The 23,748-nt window shown below is 36.6% G+C and overlaps 2 protein-coding genes across 7 annotated transcripts in view; both read right to left on the reverse strand.

Moving 5' to 3' along the window:
* Positions 1-9,599: 9,599 nt before the first annotated feature.
* Positions 9,600-15,490, reverse strand: gfi1ab (growth factor independent 1A transcription repressor b). Of its 2 annotated transcripts, XM_067372996.1 has the most exons (7): positions 15,375-15,490; positions 12,715-12,919; positions 12,126-12,326; positions 11,345-11,727; positions 11,124-11,261; positions 10,861-11,026; positions 9,600-10,776 (listed from the first exon to the last, which is right to left on the reverse strand). In XM_067372996.1, exons 2-7 carry the CDS (start codon positions 12,824-12,826, stop codon positions 10,580-10,582), a joined length of 1,197 nt encoding a protein of 398 aa, XP_067229097.1. In that variant the 5' UTR covers positions 12,827-12,919; positions 15,375-15,490; the 3' UTR covers positions 9,600-10,579. The 2 variants fall into 2 exon arrangements, with proteins under 2 accessions (XP_067229097.1, XP_067229098.1); XM_067372997.1 differs by lacking the exon at positions 15,375-15,490 and having other exon boundaries at positions 12,715-13,542.
* A 438-nt stretch (positions 15,491-15,928) lies between these two features.
* The window catches only part of evi5b (ecotropic viral integration site 5b), a 59,011-nt gene continuing 51,191 nt past the window's right edge, over positions 15,929-23,748 (reverse strand). For all 5 annotated transcript variants that reach the window (XM_067372994.1, XM_067372989.1, XM_067372992.1 and 2 more), the window contains 2 exons: positions 21,824-21,919; positions 15,929-17,816 (listed from right to left, as the gene is read on the reverse strand). In XM_067372994.1, the coding sequence (XP_067229095.1) occupies positions 17,544-17,816; positions 21,824-21,919 (369 nt within the window). In that variant the 3' untranslated portion in view covers positions 15,929-17,543. The remainder of the gene's footprint in view (positions 17,817-21,823; positions 21,920-23,748) is intronic.

Here is a 23,748-nt window from a genome sequence, read left to right on the forward strand (position 1 = left end):
GTAACCTGATATGAGCAGTGTCTTTAACTTCCTGCTTGGATAAATATTGTAGACCCTGATTTCAGGTGTATGGAGACAAACCAGGTTTGAGCAATTGGATTTAAGCAGCAGCTGCGAAGTTTGCTGTCTATTACACTGTGGTGAAAGGCTTTAACAAAAGGCACAATGTAAATATAACAGGAAAGGACAGGCTGGTTGCATGTTAGCTTCAGATTTGCCCGTGGCTAATTGAAGACTGCTGATTTAGTGTTTTGACAGTGAACAGACTGTGTGTAATGAAAGTTGAGCTCAAAAAAATGATCTCTCACAGTATGTTGACAGACAAACAGGTTTGTTTGTTTTTTTGTGCGGTCAGCCCATATCCTTTTGCACTCGTATGTTCACAAGGTGTTGCAAAGGGAATTTATATATATATATATATATATATATATATATATATATATATATATATATATATATATATATATATATATATATATATATATATATATATAAATTATGAGCAATATCACATGAGTAGCGAGTAGCTGTGCAATATTACATTTGGAATATTTTTGCAAAAGATACACTAAATTCACATGATGCCTTTTTAATGCTGAATTTCTTTGAGTGTATGTGTGATAGGCCTGTCCCAGGTCATTGCTATCATATATCCATGTATTTTTAATAGGGAACAGCAACAGGACAACAAAAGTGTAACCTGAATATCTGAAGGACACATCAGCTTTTCAGGCTTAGACTTCTCAGTGGAATTTAGCAAGAGAAATATGGGATTTTATTACCTTTAATAGTTTTTCTTGTAAACTTTTGCTTGAGGAAAACTAAAACATTAAAGATTTATATAACAATTTAAACAACAATCATATGTCATGAAGTATATTTGAGTTTAATGCCCCTTCCATCACGGACACACATACTGTGAGACGCTATGCTTTTTTGCACTTGCTATTCTTTATAATGGCTTGCTGACAGGACTGTTTTCTCTGCCACTCTCTTGCCTATTTCTTGGCAATAGAGTGGCCCTGAAGGCCCCTAGAGGCCATGTCTGGAGCTGACGCTGTCTGCCAGAATCCCTCCCTAAACCCCAGCTAGCATGTCAAGAAAAACTGCTGTTTAGGGGTCACTCCCTAGAGTCTGTGCCTTAGCTTTCACTGCCTTGCCTACAGATGGACTTGTGCATTTGATTTGAAACAGTGCACTTTATATGGACATGGCTCAGATTTTCCCTTCCCCATGATTTGGTAACTGCAGGAAGATTAAAAAACTAAATAATAAATATTGCGATTCACGGAAACTACTCAAGTAATAGCTATAAGCCCCTGCGTGAACCTTTACCATATACACAGAGGAGGGGTCAGAATCAAATGAAATCGCTAGGCCTTGATATATTGTATATCATAGATAAATTACTGTTTTTCCTTAGGTTAACTTCCATATTTAACATTTTTAAGTGCAACATTTATTGCATTTTTAAGTGCAAATGAAAACATGGAGCATATATATTTACATGCTCAATCTTCTGGGTGGAAGCAGCCTCTGTAATGCTAGATCTGAGTGTTGTTAGAGTGACTGGGATCATGAGGAGGAGAAAACAACAGATCCATACAACCATACAGGTGCTTCTATTGCCGATGCCTGCTTGCCCTTTTGTAAATCGGCATTTTGATGGCAATTACCTGTGTTGAGTTGTTCCAAATCAATACGTACAGTGTGTGAACCTTAATTGACAAGGATAACGCTGGCCCCTTTTCTGAAGGAGAGACAACCCGTCTGCTTTTGATCAATACCATGCTCACCAGCACGACAGAGTCCACTTGTGTGCTTGGGTACTCTGTGCCTTCATCTCTGTAGGCAACCCCCAATGGCAGAAGAGGCTGGGATGTTACATGTGAACAGGCTGTCAAAGCAATTTTGTCACTCTGCTCATTCTCTGGTGTTTAGAGATGCTGACACACTGTGTACTGGTTCCCATGATTTTATTAAGGTGATGGAAGCTTTTAGGTGTTTTTTTCCCTCTCTCCCCCCCCCTCTCCTTTCATCCATGAGTACATGTACAAGTGTTTTAATTTTTATTCCTCCTGCCAAATATGTCTCTGAAGGTCAGTTGCCACACCTGCTTCTTAATACTGTTGTTGTGCAAACATCTATAACTGGACTGTGTGGAAAGCAGGCTGGAAAAACTCAGAGTTGATTTGAGCAGATCAGGTACTGGTTGTGATCATTAATGATTTAGCATACACCAGCGGGGAAACGAGCAGGGCCAGTCTCATCTACTTCTGCAACCCAGATCTTTGTCCTTGTAATGCTGCTCTCTCAGACCTCTGTAGTCTTTTACAGTGACCAGAATCAAAAGCAGTCTCTATTTTGGACCTCAAGATTCACTTCTCTCTTTGAAATATTTAATGTGTGGCATGAATTTTGTAGTAATATGTGGAGCTGTATAAGCCACCAGTTTTATTGTATAAAAAATAGCTTTAGTCAGAAATAAATGACTAATTATTAATGGTTAAACTCTTGTTTAAATTTAATGTATTGTTTTTTTTTTTTCTAATATGTAGACTCTTGTCTGTAATTTTTGTGTATAATTTTGCCTTTTCTGTTAGTCATGAGACCATTATTTAATGCAGTTAGATTGTGTGAGATTTATCCAGCAAAGATCATGTTTGACAAAAGGGAAATTATATATATTTTTTATGCACGTTGTGTTCGTTTTGTTAAAACTCGCTCTTTTGTTCCGTTCACACTTCACTGCCCACCAGAGGGTCAACACCAACCACATTCACACAACAGTAGAAAAACATCACAGCTGTTCCTACATACACCATTACATGAAATAACATTTATCTCTAGTGCTTTTAAACAGTGTAGGAACATATCAATGTGTCTGAGTTAGTGTGCAAATGTGCTGGTGTATTTGTGCGTCTAGTGTCAGAATGTGTATGGAGGAGGCTGTGCATGCGTGTGCGTGCTGGACCTCGGGGACATTGGAAGTACTTACCAGCTGACTGTAGACTGCTTGATCTGTTGAGAAGCAGTGCAATGGCTTGATGGTGCTACAGAGTGACACATGACTACACAGACCCCGAACAGACATTAGCACAGGCTTCAGCAAACCTACATCTGAGGCTCAAATCATTCATTAAATCAGAACATCAAAAGGAACTTTACTTGAATGCCTCAACATTAATTTTTTATTATTACTGAGAATAAATCTTTTGTCTTTTTTCTCACCACCACCATCTCCTGTCTCTTTTTGCACTCTCTCTCTCCCCCTCTCTGTCTCTGCATATCAGCTTGCCTACATCCCTCTCTCCTTCTCTCTTCTAGTTTGATACATCCTTTTGCTTGGCCTGGTATTTTGTGAAATGGATCTTATGAATTTTTCAGAGAGGTTCATTGCTTTAGTCAGGCCTGGTTAAGTGGAGAATTGTATCAGTTCACAACCTTTTAGGCAGCATTTGCAATCTTTCGAATATCACGCTCTTTATAGAAAATGGATTTATACTGACCGATATTGATGGATGACTACTAATAATATTACAATGTTATAAATATACTAAAAAAAAAACTCACTTTAACTTTATTTTTATCTTTCTTGAAAAGGAGACAAGGGCATTGATATTAGAGGAACAAATGAATGGACTGTTACATAAAAGATTTTAGAGCTTTTAATTGTACTGTAACTATGCAGCCTGGGCCTCTCTGTCACATTGTATTTGTTTCTGACCAGAAAGCTTCTTTTTGTTCAACCTTTTACTAACATGAATCCTTTTAGTGCTTTTGAAGGATTCATATGCTATTAGATTACTCTTTAAATGTTGATGAAACAGAGCTATACTGATGTACTAGGGCTAAAGGAATTGCTGCCTAGCAGGATGAATTAGATATAATGTCATGGAAATTTGACTTATTAATAAGAGTGGGAGTAGATTTCTGGGAAATGTCAAATGTTTAATCATTTTTTAAATGTCTTTAGGTGTAGTTTCCATTAGTTCACATCTTGAGAAACTCTAGTTTGTAAAACTGATTTCTAAAAAAAAAAAATCCGATACTGTAAAATCAAATGCTATTTACACACATCTACCATTTTATTTTTATATACTATGAAAATAATATTTAAACTCATTTTTACAAGTGCAGTGAATACTGCAACAAATATGAAACATCCCCATACGTCTCCATTTGAGCGACAGCTATCATCCATAGTGGTAGTGATATGTAATGCTAAATGAAGCAGATAAACATGTCTTTAAATGAGCAGCGACCTACTGCACCCATCTTTCAGCAGCTGACTAGGCCGACTGCGTGCTGTGCAGGGGTTGGTGGGCCCCACTGCGAGGTAACTAATGGAAAAGCTTTCAGGGCTTTAACCTGAAGGAAAACGTCAGCTCACATTTGACCGCTCACCCAGGTCTAATGTCTCCCAATTGTGGCAATCACCACTGCTCTTACCAATTTTTACTATGACCCCCCCATGCATAGCTTTTTTTCTGTTACGCTCTCTCACACACACATACTCTAGCCCCATCGGACTCTTCGGAGTGACTGACTTTAGAGCGTGCCAGGACTCTGGAGACTTACCTTGTTAAACAGTCCTGAAAACAACAAGGACTTCAAAACAAAAGTGTGCAGCGTTTAGGCAGTAAAAGCATGGTACTCAGGCTCAGCTGGGACATCCCAGAGCAGACTGGAAAAATGCTCCCTGTTCCCCTGAGTCTGTGTTGAGGTGTCATGTCAAGCTGGAATAGGATGAATAGGAGCAGACAGACACTGTACTCTGATGGCCTCACACACTGTAACCTGATGCAGAGTTTAAGACAAATCAGACTTCTCTATTGAGATTACTTTTTAATTGTTACTTTTCTCTATTTGTGTTTGTGTTAAATGAGTTTTATTCTCAGTAAGTACATGATAGTTAATATTTGTACATCTGTTTTTTAGCATATTATATATCCTGTTTTATGAAAAAAGTCAAGTTATATTTGTATAGCACTTTTCACAATGCACAACATTTTCACAAAACCATTTTATTGATGGGAATTTTCTAGTTTATAGATTTCATATAGATAAAATCCATATACAAAATTGTATATACACATATACCTAGTCCTCACATTGAAATTTAATCAAAAATCCCCATTTTCATCAAGTAGAATTCACGTAACCCTGTGCAAATTGTTCTTCTCGCAGATAGTGTGAGGGTCTGTCATCTGTGCCAACTAAATTCCTTGTTATGTTTTTTTTCTCCCTTTATTTCTACTGTTCTTTCTAAAATCATGAATAATTTGTATCTCCACCCTACTGCCTGATGACAGCTGTGCAGTTGTCTTGCAGTCTATTTTTCAGATCAAGTAAATAATGAATAAAGCACCACAACAAAAGAACACAGTATCTGAGACCTTGCACTGCTATCCCGTCACAGAGGTGCAGACGCCCTGCATTTCCTCTGTCACCTCTGTTTATCTTTCTGAGTTAGAGACTGCTGAGTAGTTCATTAAAATATCAGACTATGTTTAACAGGTGATACTTACATACCTTGTTTATGCTTCATTGCCTGCACTATACTTCTGCTTGTGAAATGTTGAAATTATTTGTTAAAGCACACGCCACAAACAATTCAGATTTCCCTCTTTTTAGATCTCTCTCTTTTTTATTCACGATGTCTGGTTTTCAGTCTTTTCCCACATATGTGACCCTGGACCACAAAACCAGTCATAAGGGTCAATTTTTTTAAATTGAGATTTATACATCATCTGAAAGCTGAATAAATAAGCTTTCCATTGATGTATGGTTTGTTAGAATATGACAATATTTGGCCAAGATTTGAAAATCTGGAATCTGAGGGTGGCAAAAAATTTAAATATTGAGAAAATTGCCTTTAAAGTTGTCCAAATGAAGTCCTTAGTAATGCATATCCACTCACAAATATATATAATAAATATATATATATATATGGTAGGAAATTTACAAAATATCTTCATGGAACATGATCTTTACTTAATATCTTAATGATAACAAAAACTGATAATTTTGACCCATACAATGTATATTTGGCTATTGCTACAAATATACACATGCTACTTATGACTGGTTTTGTGATCCAGTGTCACATATGTATAAATATGTTACATATGGTTTTGTGGTCCAGTGTCACAGCCGTAAAAATCAGGAGAGTGTGTTGGTGATATTTCACTTGCTCAAAATATTTTTCAAAATATTTTTCTTTTTGTGTTCTGCAGAAGAAAGAAAGCCATGCAGGTTTGGAACAACATGAAGGTGAGCAAATGATGACAATTTTAAATTTGGGGGTGAAGTGTCCATTTAAGGAATCAAATTGCTAAGGAGACTTATTCTTAAATTAAAAACTCAAAATATCTCATCTAAAATAATCTCATCTGTCTCTCATCTAAAATAACAAAACTTAAGATATATAGTGATGAGCTCTCTGATGCACCACCATTTCTCTCTCTCTCTCTCTCTCTCTCTCTCTCTCTCTCTCTGTGTGTGTGTGATTTATGAGGACACAAATTTGTATAATGACATGGGTAGGGCTCAAGCTAAGGATTTTTTCTAAAAAAAAATCATTGGTTCAGATTTTTACTTGCCCCACCAAAATTTTCACTTGCCCCACAATAAAAAATTAAAAAAAGAAAGAAAAAGGGCCTATAAAATAAGCTTAGTTATTGTTGTTGTTGTTGTTGTTTTTGATAGATGCAACCATAATAAATGGGGGTATCAAAAGCTATTAACTCACTTAGATTTTAAATATTGTTAGACAAGTAAACAGTAAGTAATAAACTAGTAACAAATAATCAAATTACAGTTACACAAATACAACAGAATAAACATATAAATGAAATAAACTGTGCTTTTCATGGAGATTTTGAGGTACAGTAATTGTGATCTAATGTATAACTATAGATTAAACTTTATTAAAGTTAATCAGTCAAGAGCAGTTACAAATGCATAAATTATGCTTTGAAATGTTGAAAATATAAAACGTTAAATACTGTTATTTGATTTGATTTGATTTTTTTTTAATTGAAGACACTTTAAACGTGAAATTAAACCCGCCAGTAGGTGGCTGCGAATCACTGTTAAAGAGTGAGTCATTGAGATTCAACCGATTCATTCAAACGGCTGATTCATTCAGAAAGTGTTGGTCAAGAGACGCAAAACATTGCTGTGGACTTTGTTTGGAATTATTTTCGTTGGCGAAACAGAGCGAAACAGAGCGAAACAGGTGGTTTGGTGTCTAAAATGTAAATAATATTAAGTTTTTGTTCATTAAACTGTACGCTGTATAAAATCAGTATCACAGTGCTTGTGTAATATATACTAAATTATATAAATATAAAAGATATACAGGGCCATTTTGCCCCTTATCTTGAATTCTGGGGCATTCTAAAGGCATTTTAATAGACTAAATCACGCAGTGACAGCGTAACCTCTAAATATGCACGCGCACTAGTCTAATCTACTCGACTAGTGCATGCGTGCACTCAGTGGGTTTGTTTGTTTTTTGTAAAGTGAGGGACATATGAAATCGATCATTTCAGATCGTTAAATCAACAATTACTATATCATAGACATATATCGCACATCCTACAGCACTACACGGTCGTTCACACTGGCCCCGGGCCATCGGATAGTCCTTATTGTCGAGCTCTGACTGGCATTACGAAGTAAACATGAAATATGAGGACATTTCATGAGTCCTCATATTTAAAATAGCTTTAAAAACATATAAACAATGTTTTTATTAAAAATGCAAAAATGCATAATGTTTTCTGTGATGGGTTTAGGGGTAGGGGTAGGGGTAGGGGGATAGATTGTAGCCTACAGTTTAAAAGTATAAAACTTTTAACAGTATAAAAAACATTACGCCTATGGAATATCCTCACTAAGATAGCAAAACAAACCTGTGTGTGTGTGTGTGTGTGTGTGTGTGTGTGTGTGTGTGTGTGTGTGTGTGTGTGTGTGTGTGTGTGTGTGTGTGTGTGTGTGTGTGTGTAAGCCAAAGAATGAAGTGCTCTGATTACTCGCCCACTGAAATTGATTGGGCTCTTTCCAGGACTTCTTCTATTCATATTTGATATGCCTGGAGGCTGTGGGGCAACGGTCTTAAAACCCTCACTGAAATCTGGCCTGGCCTAATGGTCCACTTGAAGCTTGCACTTTCCCTCTGAGTGAACTGCAGAGGATTGAAACTGTGGTGGATAGTGACCTACGTAAAGGCACTGCAATCCCTGCAGCACTCTGGACAACATATAGCACTGCCACACTGTATTCTTGTTCAGACTACTCTGTTCCTATAAGGGAAATAACAGATTTTGAAATTATGGAATATGACTGAAGTGTTTGTTATTTGACAATCATAGATGTTATAAACTTAAATATAAAAAAAGAGCAGATTACGTTCATTCCTGCATGTTCGATTTTTCCTCACAGCAGCAGAACATGTAGATCCCACGTGTTTATCTCTATTTTCTCTAGAATAAATATGGATTTTTCTTGTTACTTCAGTCAAATCTTCGGGGTTTTAAAATATTCAGTATTTTCGCGGGCCTAAATGTAGTGAGATTTGAGCTATAAAAAGTCAGTGATTTCAATCTTTGATTGCTCCTTCCCCACTCAACAAAAACTGTGCGTCTAACACAGAATTAATATCATGGCATCTCGAAAAAGGTTGAGGGTACTTTTGGAAAATGAGAAATATATTTTTTTTTTTTCCTCCCCAGCGTATGCAGCGCTGTTGCGTTGTTGGAAACAGATTTTAAACTGTAGCTTTTTATTTACCTTCACTGTGCCAGAACCATAGATAAGTTGACGTTATATCCTGGGGCCATTTTAGACTGCAGGGCAGCAGAAATCACTGACCCGCCCTATTCCGCGGGCATAGAGTGTTTCTGCTGAATAAACTCCCTTTATTTACACTTAGTTTGGTTAACAGCGGAGATCCAAGAGTGTTTATAGTGTAAATAAAAGGGAATAATTATTTTCATGTCAGATAAGAGATAACTGCTGTTTGATTTGATGACTGCATCTATAATTTCCAAAAACATGAATAGGCTAATTAAATGTCTATATGAGAAATATTTTTTGAAGATTTTGGTTAGTTACACTTTATTTGTTAAGACTAGTTATTACTGCGCCATAGTAATTAATGATTTCTGCAGTTATAAATCTTTTTATGTATCAAAATTGTACGAAGCTTAGGGCTTTCGTTTATTTTAAATGCGGCATGTATTTCTCAGACTGTGGAATAAATCATTGGGAAAGTTAAAAGCAGCGTCGGAAACTAAATGGACAGATGTAAAAACCTTACTCCGAGCTTCAGATGAAAAATATTGCGCGCACAATGAGCATAAAGTCTTCTTGGTCTTCAATTTATGTAGGCTATTTTATGACACTTGTTTTGTGGTCTCCACTCAACCTATACAACGAATAATGAGATTTGGTTCTATAAAGACATAAATAGTCGATCAATCGTCTTTATTTTTTATAAATTATTTCTTTTTTTTTTTTCATTATATCGTTCCTTTCTTTTCTAATATCGAATAATTCTTGATTCACATCAACTTAGGCTATTTGTGTTTCCAATAATTATTATCTTGAAAGTATAAGATAATGCGAATGCATTAAGTGAAAAACATGACACGTGAAATTTCCCACAGCGAATAAATATAATTTTATTTTAAACAAGTAATGAAATATCCAATGCTTAAATTAATGAAATGCTTTCATTTACAATCAAAAAATGAAGGAGCCTAGCTCATAATAAGTTATCCGATGCCCGCAGTGCAGAGATTTTACAAATCTGTATGAAACAAACGTTGATTACACAAAACAGAAAAAACACATTAGAAATATATCTTCGTAATATTCTTTATTACAATAAATAGTGTAAATTATATAAAAACAAAAAAGCTATTTATCAATTTAATTGATCTAACCAGGTATAGCCTAAGCTATTTTAGCCTATTTGTTTACGTCAAAGAAAACGAACCTAAAAGAAAAGGGGAAAAAATGATAAAAGGTTCGACAAGCCAAATAATTTAAGTTGGGCTATAGTACACAAACAATTCTTTTATTGATGAAATCTCGCAGTCTATTGTAGTGCTTGTTTTGCCAGCATCCCCTTTGCAGCGTTGAAAACAAAGTGACATTCTTTTGAGATGCGGTGATTTTTCTCTCCTTCAGCTGATATTTTGGGTGATACAGTGTCCTTTCTCGCGGCGGTTATATTTCGTCCCTGATTATTTTGGTGATAATATTTTGGGTTCAGACACGATGCCTGACATGTTTCTGCAGCGGGCTATTGATTTGAATCAAGATACCCTGTGATACCCTGTTATAATATCACCATGAAAGCTGCCAGACCTGCTGGCCTGCTGCTGACTCGTAGGCAAATCTCACAAAGCATAAACAGCTCCACAACTAATGTAAACGCTATTAGTCGCCTACTCTAAAACAGTGATTTAATGTTTTATGAATGAGCATTTTTGTAGCTTGTTAAATCAAAAAGCCTGTTAAAGTTCCAATGGGTTTTCCAATAGTGTTTGCTGAAGTCCTTGACTCAAGAAGCAATGTTTCCTAACTTCAGTCCGTGTTGTGTTTCTTTGTGTCTTCTTAAATCGACCTTGCGCTGGAATCCTTTGCCGCAGAGGTCACATCCAAACGGTTTGAATCCAGTGTGTTTTCGACTGTGCGTTATCAGATTGGAGCTCTGACTGAAAGCTTTCCCACACACCTGGCATTTGTGTGGCTTTTCCCCTGGGAGAGAAAATACATACGTCAACTTTTCCATCCACAATTATAAGGTTATTTCCATAGTAAGCTGCACTTTATTTCGTTCACCTGTGTGGATGAATGTGTGTTTCTTCATATCTGATTTCTGGTGAAATCGCTTTCCACAGTACTGGCATGGGTAGGGTCTTGTATCGGAGTGGATGAGAAGATGAGTGGACAGAGTGGATGATCTTTTAAAACTTTTCCCACAGATTTTACAGTCAAAACTTCTCTCCTGTGAGGTGAAAGGCGTGTTTGTACAAAGTCAGTTTTGCATTCAGTTAGACTAATATTATAGACATTCGTGCTAAATAAAATCAAAATGCGCGCACCTGTGAGTGAACTGCTCTGTGTTGTTCCAGACTGACCGCGTGTCCGAACGTTTTCCCACAGATGTCGCAAGCAAAAGGTCTTGTTCCACTATGCGACCTTCGGACGTGAACTTCCAAGCCATGTGGTGTAGAAAACACCTGTGGAGCAAAGAGGACCCATCTTTAATAAATAGTCGTGATTTCTAAAAACAGTCAATCTGTATTGCGTCAACAAACATTACCTTGCTGCATTTTATACATTTGTATGCTCCATTGAGCAGGAGACGACTACATATCACATCAGAGCTGGACTTTATCTCGGTTCCTTTTCCCAGTATGCTGCTGTCATCATAAAATCCAGAGGTAGTGGCGCGCTCGAATAGGGTGGCAGTGGAGCCGTAAATACCTGCGCCAGATGCTCGTTCGGTGAAAAGAGAGGGCTCGGCCACGCGGTCATTGTAATAGGCTGGAGGTGTAGGCCGCTCGAGAGAGTGGTGATGATTGAGAGTATGCTGTACCAGCTGTCTGATTTCACATCCCGAGTACCTGCTCCACGCATAAGGCCTGAAAGGGACGGCGAAAGGCTGTGTTTCCTCAACGGAGGGTGAAAAAGATTTTGCTGACTCTGTTAAAGTAAAAAAATCAATTAGCCTAATGATTTCCGTGGGTTATATTTTACTATTTATGTTACCTACGTTTTGTGCCAAAATTTGATCAAATGCATTAGACTAATTTTAAAACAAAACGCAAAAGTTTTTTAAACATTGTTGTGTTCAAATTCTGTCCTATAATGATGTAAACAAAACGTGCCCAGGCATATCGCAATAATTTCCACCGCCAGGTAAAATGTTTTGAGGTTACTAAATCGTTTAAAACAGGTACACAAAACAAACAAAAAAATGATGTAGCCTACTCGTAAGACAGACCCCCCCCAAAAAAACTCCCCGAAAACTGAATGACATGCATTCACACTATACAATTTGAAGAGCTTTAGATCTTTTCAATAGCCTAAATCACCCGTACCCGGTGATGCTGATGGTGATGGAGGTCGCCAAAAGTCTTCGTAATCTGACGAGCGGTCGCACACGCTTCCCCCACAGCTGAGAGGAGACTTGGAGGAAAGATCAGCTTGATCCACCAGGTGAGAGTCCGGTGAACAAGCACCAGTCGTGTCTCCTGTCAGGGCATCCGTACAGCACTCTGACTCGTCTGAAGTTTTGCTTTCTGTAATGATTGTTTCCCCCGTCAAAACCACAGCTGTATTAGGCTGAATCTCACAACATATGGTACAGCATAATGGTTGATTGCCTAGTGTACCACAGAAAATCTAGAATCCATTGTTTTCCCTACACAAATGTAGTCGTATATACGCTCGGTATTTTAACATTACTTTCTTTCTTAGACAAATAAACAATGACCTCATTATTTTATCTATGTTTATAGGAATCTGAAGAAAGAAAAACAATAACAATATTTAAAAAAAAGAAAAATAGCCTAACATATAAAATCTACAAGAAATGTAACTAAAGCGTTGTTTTACATAGGCTAACGTATTTGACAATTGTAATGCTTTTGTATTGTTATCAGTAAATCGATATAATCTTCGACATACCTGCGCATATATGAGCTAAAATAGTATCAAGTCTGTTGTAGTCATCTTCCAAAGATCGTGGCTGGTGGTAGCTGTGTGCTTTTTTGCTCTTCACTAAGAAAGACCTAGGCATTGTGTCTCCTCTGGTTCCTTCTTTCGATGTCCTCAGTCATTAGTGAAGATCAGGCAATCTGTCAGATCCACAGATGCGGCGGCTTTTTTATCTCTGAAAAGATTTGAAGACCAATGGTTGAAGAGCAGCGCGTCTGTATAGAGGATACGGCAGAGTGGGAGCATGCGTAAAGCAATTCTCTCGTTTGCCAGGTGTTATGAAGACAGGTGCTTTAAAGGAACAACTACCAAGCCTTAGGCCTGTGATTGGTCCGCCCCTCTACGAGAGGACAGACAGGTCCGGGGGGAGCCGTGGCTATCAGGATAAGTGATACACTGTTTTATCAATGTGTTACTCAATCCCTAGCTGCAGGGGGAGAGGAAACGAGGAGACAACAACCCGGCCTGTGCCTTCTCCAGCTTATGATTTGCGCAGGACTTGCTGTTAGCAAAAAGTTTAATATTTTCCTCACACAGTTTTATTTAATTTGTTTGATCAATTTAGGGACTGCTTATTTAATTTGTTTTGCGTTTACATATGGATCATGCACAAGGGGACATTTCGAGTTCTTCATATGTGTAGGCTGAACATAAAACATAATTTTTCTTAACACATCAACAAAAATCGTGCAGACATTTTATTTTATTTTTTGTTTGCTGTAGGCTTTTAACAAATAGTCTATGCACACTTTGATTAAAAAAGTAGGCCTGGATAAAATAATCCATTAGAAAAGTATATTTATTTTATGTATTTTTTAGAATTTAGTTTCAAGTTGTCAAAAACGCCCCCTCAGGGACAGTTCCATTATAAAAAAAAAAAACCTACTATGACACGTCATCATAAACTCTTCAAATCCAAATATCTCCTCCCTCAACGATTTTATTTTTTGTTACAATTGTCCAAAATAGTAGGCTAATTGATAATAGATTTTTTTTTAAATAAAACAATCATTAGAAAAACTATCTCAGATAAACAAAGCCTATCAAATAATTCTATTTCTAATAAACATTGAATTGTCATGACCTTGAGCACAAGGCCAATAACCCCTGAATGAACATTAAAACTGTAACAACGGTTTTGATAAAATGTTTTCTTTTTAAATCAATATTTACTCTAAAGACTTGGGGCCTATTTTAGTTTCAAAATGGAAGATTTCCTGGAATTACGATGTTTATATTAAAGTTAATGTCCGCAATTAGAATACAGCTTATTATAAAAGTTATTATTAACCTGGCTGGTGATAAAGTAAAACTTGGTTTTAGTAGACTTGAAATAAAGCTGTCCACACGCCAGCGGGGTCACGGTGATCTCGAGTTTCTTGGCTCCTCGGTGAACAGAGCTGCCTTGTTCAGAGTGGACGCTGGTGATCTGTCGTGGACACAACAGGGACACGCATTCAGCTCGTGCGGCAGACAATCAGTGGGAGCCCATACATACAGCCAATCAGTCTACGTCTCACCTGCCTTTGACTCGTGACAGTCTTCTCGTAAATTAATCGCTTCACTCAGCCTAGAGCGCTTTTGCAGTCTTGTCATTTAGGGGGGAAAGATGCAAACTGATGTGGACTAACCGTTATCCAAGTTTCTTCTTCAACTCGTTATTTAAACATGTTTCGCTCATTTTTTGATCAGCTTGTATGGATTTATGAAGTCTGTCGCGCCCATCAGTAGGCCTAGTCTACTTGATAGGCTACTTACAATCTCACAGTCCAGGATCCGCAGAAGATGTTTGGACTGGCCAACAGCGAAGCGCAGGAAATCAAAGCGCAATGTGCCCTCCGTCGATTAGACATGCCACCGCAGGGCATCCGGTAGATAGGATACCGATAATGCAAGGACATGTAGATATCTTGACTGATGTTCAAACATTATTAGCCTACACATTTACCTTACTCCATCACGAGAAATATATATTTGATATAATCCTATTTAAGCTATCCCACATAGGCTAAGTGACAGAAACCTAAACGTACAGCAAGCTATTTACCCAAATAGTAGGCTAAATAAAAAAATCAATAAATAGTTTTCTATCTCAATAACAACACCAAATAGCCTATTTTTATGTCATTTAACATAAAATAAACAAACGAAAATAAAAAGGAACAATAAAGATAGGCTACTGACCGTTGCTGCTTTTTTTTTTTTTTTTTTTTTGAATTTGTAATATAAAGATGAGCTTTTATTGTACAATAAAAATACAGAGCCTGCTGTTTAGTTATAAAGATTGGCTACGAGAGAGCAACCACAATAACCTGCCAAAATCAAATAACGGTTCTCTTATAGGCTGTTCATGTTTATCGTCCTAACTAGGCTAGTTAAATGTCATCCACGAAATTCGAAACGTTGCAAATTAAAACCTTTTGCATTTGTACTGGTAAAACTGTGCTGAGATAAGTAGTTTTAGTTAGCCTAATTAAATTCGCACGTAGGCTACAGTATGAAACTTCATGCACAATGGAAACGCGCGAACTGTGATTCCTCTCAGCGAAACCCTGATTCAAGAATTACGTTTTATTAATCATTTAAAATTTAACGAGAGCTCATTCCCCGACAGAAATTGCAGTACTTACCCGATATCCTAACACTATTCGTTGTAAGATGATTTCAGTACAGTTGATGCGTTTTCGTTTAAGGCAAAGAGCGCACAGCCCATCTCATCTCATGGGTTTTAAGCGTACGAGCATCACACACACACACAAAAAGCTTCCTGAAGAACGTTATTTGCGACACATCTCAATAGTAATACAGTGTAAAGAGGGCTGTACCTTCAGCAGCTGTTTATTTCAGTGTACTTAATGTTTTTTATTTGTCCTGAAAAATAGCGTTACATAAAATGATAGATAGGCTACATAAATTAATAAATCCTAGTACAATACAAGAAAAAAATACACGCCCAAACATTGGTGCGAGTTTTTTTCTTCTCGATTTCAAGAGAAACGAATGTATAAAATCGTATTATTAAATGTTTAGTGAATAATTGCATTTAAAAAAATATTATTTTGATAAAGGAAAAAAAATAAAGTTTAACACGTATGCCTACAATGATCACGTTTTTTCCCCTTGCTGCTGCATGGAAAATAGCGAACAAAGCAGAACAGTCGTAGGCTACTATCAAATGGTCTTTTTATTGTGATATGAATCAACACGTCCATAATCTTCAAAACACTTATCTTGCATTGTCAACAGTCTGTAAAGCCTTTAATGCCCACAGGAACATTCCACAGGAATCCACTTTAAAACACTCCACTTTTGTGAGGTTTTAGTTTATATTAAACAGGTTTTCTTAATTACTTTAAATAACTTTAGTGTTTTGTGCTTTGCAAGCTCGTTTAGCAAAGTCTTACTTTGTATGTGGGCAAGGTGGGCAAATAGTGTACCAACTTTACATCCATCATGATAGGTTTTAAGGCTTGCTCTCTGAAATTACTTAATTCTTTTGCTTTGAAGATGACTTCCAAAGTCTACTCCCAGCAGTTCAAAATAAATCACAGGGACCCAAACTCATTGGAGAACAACAACAGAGTGAAGCTCAATTAAATATATTGCCATAAACAGGGGTAAGTAGTATTTTTTCATTGTCGTGAAGTCATATGCATGTCGTCTGTGCAAAAATGCAAACTGATTCAGAAGCGAGTTGTTACGAATATTCATGTAAAAAGAAAAGGAGGGACCATGTGTGTATAATTGTATTCTCATTGCCTGTGAGTGCTTCGCTTGAGTAAGGCCGAGAAACGAGAACATTGTTCCAATTTGCCTCCAATTCCATCAGTTTGCAGGTATTCATGATTCATAAACATGCTCAGCATACCACATACTGTAGAAAATATTGAAAATCAAGAATTTCATAGAATCTTTCCAGGCACAAAAACAAAACTCCATCCTATGAAAGAGAAAACTGACTACATTAAAGCTACAGTACATAAAAGTGATGGGACAGCAGTGTGCCAGGAAGAGTTGTTGCCTCCAAAGACCTCCCAAATTTAGTAATACGTCCTTTAACTGTACAATACATTACAATATAGACATGACATTCACTGAATACATATTTTCAAGTAATAATGGAGATGAAAAAAAAATGAAAACATGTACATATTTACACAGATGAGGGTTCCTTGACCCACATTTCATGTGTTCAAGACTCAATCTTATAATTCATGCCAGGAAAAAAAGGCTTGTTAACTTCAGATATGACACCATTGTATAAATATGGAACATATAAAATGTCATTTGAAAGATGATAGTGTTCCATTCTTTAATGTTTCCCTCAAAAGTTATGCATTGACTGGTTTCTCATGGTTTCTTAAAAAAAAGGATGACTTAAAAAATAAAAGCTATGACAATGCAAAATCTTAATACATAAAACACTACGCTATACAAAGTCGCTTCTAATGTGAAAAATTGTGGGGTATTAGAAACACCCCTTTTTAAGGTTTGGGAATCTCGTGCCACAATATTATGACTTTTATTACAAGGGCCTCAAAGAGCCTAAAAAGGCACATTAGCCCTCTTTATTGCGGCTAAAATTAAAAAGTAGAGCCAGGACAAACATCTGACGCATTTTGGCAAAAACAAAACAAATGCAGATGTAAACCATGACCTTGAGAGAGATATGACTCCACAAGTCCATTTGAAAAGATGAATGAGGGCTTTTCAAGTTCATCAGTTCGAGTCCCATGCTGTAGGACGAACTTACAGACCATGTATCCTTCCCAGACCTTTTGTGTCACCAATCCAGACGATCATACTGTAGTTGTCTTATGGCTGCCATTTGAGGGCACAGTAAGTCGTAGGGTATCTCCTTCCTCATCACCCTCACTTTCTGAGTCCTCCAGGTTTGGATGTAGTGTGATCCGGCCTCTAACCTGATGACTGGTCAGGTGGGGTGACAGCTTCTCTCCATCTTCATCCGAGGACTGATAGGATTCATTGTCACCTCCATAGTGATTGACTATATGAATCCCATCAAAACTGGGTTGGTCGGGTAATCCCTTCTGCCCTCTTAAGCATCGGATCTATGAGCAGAGGAAAGAGAACGTCAGCACAACTTAAACTTTAAGACCTCAGCCATTTCTTTTTACAACATGCAAAAACACCAGGGAACTATTTCTTCACAAAAGTTAATAACAGAAAAAGGTAACAGTTGCAAAACACACACACCAATGCACAAACTCTGGACAGCACCATAAATTTAAACAAGCACATATAGTGGGATGATGGGGCCAAAATGAGTTTTCTACACACACAACTTTAACTACGGTCAGTAAACACAATCTTATCTCATGGTAAATCATAACCATTTTACGATTTGGCAAATTGGTGGCAAATTCGTATGAATTCTCACAATCTCAAAATCCCCAGAGTTAAATCAGCTCTGCAGAGTACATATGGTCCCTCTCTAAATAGTGTTGAAGTAACACTAATGAAGCAGAGTTAAAGTTAATGAGATAATTAAGCAATTAATTAAGTGATGATTGAGCATTACTGATGAACACCTGCTGTTAACAAGCAGAATCACTGAAGAAAAGAGAAACACAAAAACTACAGCTGACTTTAAGTCTGTTTCAGTGTTACTTTAACACTATTTAGAGAGGGACCATATGTACTCTAAGCAGAGTTGATTTAACTCTGGGGATTTTGCTGTGTAGGTTCATATGTTTTCATACTATCTGCTTATGGCCCAGTGACAGCGGTGTTCCTGGTGGGGTTAAGTGTGAACCTTCATGCTTTTTTTCTAAAAATCGTACAAATCCATACGAAATCGCATCTTGTAAAAAAAGTTATGTTTTCCTGTGAAATCAGGTTGTATAGTTCAACCAAAAATGAAAATTCGGTTATTTATTCACCCTCATGTTATTTGAAGACATTTTGAAGAATGACTTTCATTGTATGGACATTTTTCAAAGTATCTTCATTTGTGTTCTAAGAAATGCATAGCATTTTGGAACAACACGAGGGTGAACTATCCCTTTAAGAAACAAGTAATAAGTCAGGAGGTCATCTGGACTTGAAGGCTAAACCATGTATCACATATAATAATACAATGTTCAAAGTCCATTCGATTAAAATAAAAGTCCATGCTAAAACAAAACATGTAAATCAAATGGCCAATGGTAAGCCAGTAACAAAAAAGTCCTGGTGTGAAATGTGGTTTTGAACTGAGAAACTTGCTCTGTGGTATAACACACAGTTGATAGAGATGCATACACTCTTACCTGAAACATTCTGCCTCAGAAAGACAGACATGTGGGGAGAGACGTATTCATGGGTATTGCAGTGTAACCACAATCAGTAACATTCTGTTTTATGTCCCCCTCACAATCTACAGTCATCCCAACTGATATTACTCTAATTACAAAACAACCAAGAGTTTTTTAAATGAGGACACAATGTTCATTTGGGATATGAATGCAGTGCACATTGAAGGCGGCTGATGTGTGGGTTGTAGAGGCTAAAGAAAGAAAAAAGCGAATAAGCCGGAAGGCAGTGTCAAAATGGCAAGAGAGGCCACAAAGTATGACTTTGTGATGTTGAGAGATTAGCTTCAGTATGGTTTTGCTTGCTACAAATGCGGCTGATTGGAAACCTCTCGCTGTTTAGCAACTACGTGATTTAAATAGCAACCAGATACGAGACATCCGTCCTTTTGTTTTAAGGTTATGACTAAGCTGACTTTAGTGTGGCTGATCTTTTAAGCACAACTTAACAACTTAATTCCACAAATCTCAAGTAAACCTCTGCAGATGAATAATATTGATTGTGTAAAGGTGAAAGGTTTTATTAAACTTGCCATTATGTACTGATTGTTTTGTTTTTTTGTATTGTTTCCTTATTATTGTTGGCTCTTGACAAATCGTTTGTGATGTTCCAATTTATAACTCACTTTGGATGAAAGCATCAGCAAAATATTTGAATAAATGAATATATTTGAATGTAAAAGCAAAAAGCAATTTTATTATATGAATTAATTAATTAACTGTACTTAAGAAGCAAACATAAAAAAATAACGTTAATTTAACTGTAATGTTATTATATGGTTCTTTTTTCAAACTACACATTCACAAACATTCAAATCAGTCTTGTTCGTAAGGTTTTGTGGCTACAGACAGGATTCATGGTGCTGCTTGATTGTGTACGAAGAGGAACCTGGCAGGTTTTAAGAGGTAAAGCTGTCTTGCTGCACTCTGTAGATAGGGATTGAGATGGATTTAGTAGAAAGTTGTTTGACCGCAAACCACCAGCCTTTTGTTGTCAGAATTAGGGAGGAGGAGAAAAATCACACTACATCCTGCCCTCTGTATAAATCAATTAAATGCTTTCCGTCTTCTGTTTTGTTATGTCCCTGTGATGCGGGTGACATTTTACTATATGATTTCTTAAACATCACACTAGGGATGTTTAAAACTGGTTGCTCCCCAAATACAAATACATCAAAGGAAGAAACGTCATGCCCACTGCACATATTGTGTCAACACATTTCCCAGCACAATGCTTACATCTGTTAGTGACGTCAAATTCCATATAAACATTACACCATCTATATCGACCTATACCACCTACATAAGCAACATCACTGACCTGCAAAAGAAGCTTTTAGACCAGATTCTTAATGCCTAATTAAAACACTTCAAAGTAAATTTACCCATATTTGCATTTTCCATAATTCTCATAAGCACATAGCAGTGGTTAAGCCGGTGACTCTAAAGGGAACATCTACGAGAGAACATCGATCCCTGCTCGCCACACAGTGATGTCATATCTGCATAGATGCAAATTATTTAACAATTTTGTTAAACACTCAAATCAGTTGTCTTGTGGTCTTGCGAGCCCTTGAAATCATTCCACGACCCCCAGTTTGAAAACCATCTCAATATAAGACAGGACAGATGGACACATATTTTTCTTGTTGTTTTTTTTTTGTTTGTTTTTTTTAAGTTATCCTTAAAACAATTATAATTGTTGATTTTGATCAATTTATTGATACATAAATTTTTCAAGACGCCAAGCCATCTACTCATAGTACTTCCTCGGTAGCTATTGAACATGTGACAGGGTTAGAAGTGCATCACTAATACAGAAATAGCAAAAATTACCGTAATCCCACTACCAGAAGTGGGCAAAAACCAAAACAACACATTAGCCACAAAAACTACACCACCTACAGATAATCTAGAGTTTTCACAAGTGGTAGTTTTTGTTGTTTGTAAGTAATCACCAACATTATGCACTAAAAAAAAGGAAAAGGCATAATAAGTGCACTAAAAGAGAAATTAAAGAGATAGATTTAAATAGATTTAATTCAACTGCTACTTGTTTAGAATTTTTTCTTCTTTCACTGTAAAATGTGTGTACCTCTCAGTTTATCTGACTGATGACCTTATAATTTGATAAGGCTGACCTTGAGTCACAAATCCAGCCGATTTCTTAAAATACAGGGTCGACAGAACGAATTTCAGGGTGGTTACAACACCTGTGAGCGGATAGGTGTAGTGTTATAGATTGTGACGGGGCGTGTGCAGGGCAAACTGAAGTGCAGGAAGAGGCCATGCACAGGGCGTAGTTAACACTTAAAAAAAGACTTGTGAAATAAACTAACAAATCTGTTCAAAGCGCTCATAAAGCTTGTGAAAAATAAGAAGCTAACCACAAAACAAATAGTTAAGATCAAAAACATACATCAGGCAGGAAAAGAAGCATCTCATGGGTGGGTAAAACATCACGGATGCCTAGCTTACTTTGATTACTACAATAGACTCATAAAAAATCCTTCAGGTTGTGAATAAAAATACATGTGACTACTGCTTAAAGGTAAATTTTTTCATTAAATCAATGAAACTGAAAAAAATCATACATCTTTATATATATTTTTGTTTGTTCACAAAGTATGTTTATTTAAACTTGAATCAGACTTTGAATCATTCATTCACCTAGCAGATATTATTATTCTAAATTCTAAAGAGTATATAGTCTAATACAATATTTTGAAACAATACGCAAAAATATTTATAAACATGGACATTACCTCATGTTTGAGATCTGCTATCTGATCCTTGAGGTCTCGGATGTACTGGCTGGAGTCTGTGTTGTTGAGCTGACCTTGGACCTTTCCTTCCTCTTTCTAGGAAAAAAGAAAAAATAACAATTTTTATAGAGAATATGCAAACCACCTAGAACAACTAGTGATCATTTACAAAATTAACCTCATGTTAACATCAAAGTTGATCTCAGCCACATTTTCAAGTAGTATTGTATCTTTTGCCTTTTACTGCACAAGCACCATAAAACTAAGTATCAATTAAGCAGCCCATATGACTCATGCGCACTACATTCAAAGTCTTATGAAGAGTCTTCATCTTCAGCGGGTTGGTAACCGCTGCAAATGGATCATATTAACTCGAGAACTGAATCAGTCTGATTTTTTGTGAATGAGTTTTGTGAACAGTATAACCTGATTCACTGAAAAGATTTGACTAACCAGATGCGATGCAACACACTAAAAAGGTAGCTTTTCCATGTCAGAGTTTTTGTCCTAACCAGCCATGGCGATTCTATTTCAGAAACTTTTTCTATTTCTGCAACGTTGCAGCTGGAACAACAACATACAAAGTATGACAATGATAATCTCAGGACTGATTATGTGCTATATTTAATGTTAATGGAATTTAATGTGAGTTTGAATCTTGAGTCAGATTTTAAAAATAAATGAAAGGAAACAAGAACGTTACAACAAGTGTATTCTATGACAAAGATTGTATCCGTTGTTCAGTATATATTTTAAATAATGTGAAAATGGTGTAATAAAAACGTTCTTCTGATTGTCTGTGATTTTTGAATGATTTTGTCATGTCTCATAGTTGTGTAGCAGCATCTGGTGTGGTCCACTGGAATCTTATCACATCACATCTGGTTAGGACACGGTGTTACAAGATTTATTCCTTCATGTATTGGAGGAACATCACTTAGCTCATTAATGCAAGTGTGGGTATCTGCAGGTCAGAGTAATGTCTGTGCCAAAAGTTCTTTACAATAGATTGCGAAAGCTGCCTGTTAGGGTGTAGGGTAGGACTGGGGGTTAGTATCTGTTGTAGACTTGTGTACCTTTTGGCATGCCATTACTCCAACCTGATCTCTATTAATGTGGCACAACGCCAGGACAGATATCAATATTTTCAGTGACTATTTGGTTTGGTCAGCTCTTTAAACTATTATATGGTTTTAGAAAACTTGTGGAATACAGTACACAAATACTGCCGCTATATTTTTATAGAGTTTTTTATTATTATTATTTATCAATTTGTAGTTAGACAGCTCCAGTCCTCTATCATTTTTATAATGCTGAAATAAGTGGTAAGGATATTCTTTAAAATTTTACATCTTGTTTTCAACAGAAGTAAGCAAGCCATACAAGTTAGGACTTACATGAGAGTTTGGAAATACCGACAAGTTGTTGTTTTTTTGGTGTTTTTGTGGAGAGAGAACTACTTGTCCCAATGTCTTTAACTACTATGTACTAACATAAATTATAAATTTGATAAAATGCATCAATTGTTTACATACATGTTGTTACATTGTGCTTATATTAATATAAAACCTGCAAATCTATAATTAAACTGCTGACCCATCCCTTACACCATAACCCACCCTTAAACCTACCCATACCACTAAACCTGTCCATAACCTTAAGGCCCCAACATACTAAAGTTATTTTTCGTTCTTCACTCAGGTGTAAAAAGAAGTCGGAAATACGTGAGCAGCGATATACTGTTAGTAAACATCCTGACACCATCCATGTTGCTGAGTGACATTTAGATGAATTTGTAAATATGTGCAGCACACTGTCCTCTCAATAACAAAAACACTCGACAAAAACTAGAAAACAGCAAGCATTTTTTTAAGCATAAGAGAATCATCTGTTCATAGCAACGTGGATAAGTTTGCACAAGCTCT

The sequence above is a fragment of the Chanodichthys erythropterus genome, chromosome 21 (genome assembly GCF_024489055.1).
Source record: "Chanodichthys erythropterus isolate Z2021 chromosome 21, ASM2448905v1, whole genome shotgun sequence".
Classification (NCBI taxonomy): domain Eukaryota; kingdom Metazoa; phylum Chordata; class Actinopteri; order Cypriniformes; family Xenocyprididae; genus Chanodichthys; species Chanodichthys erythropterus.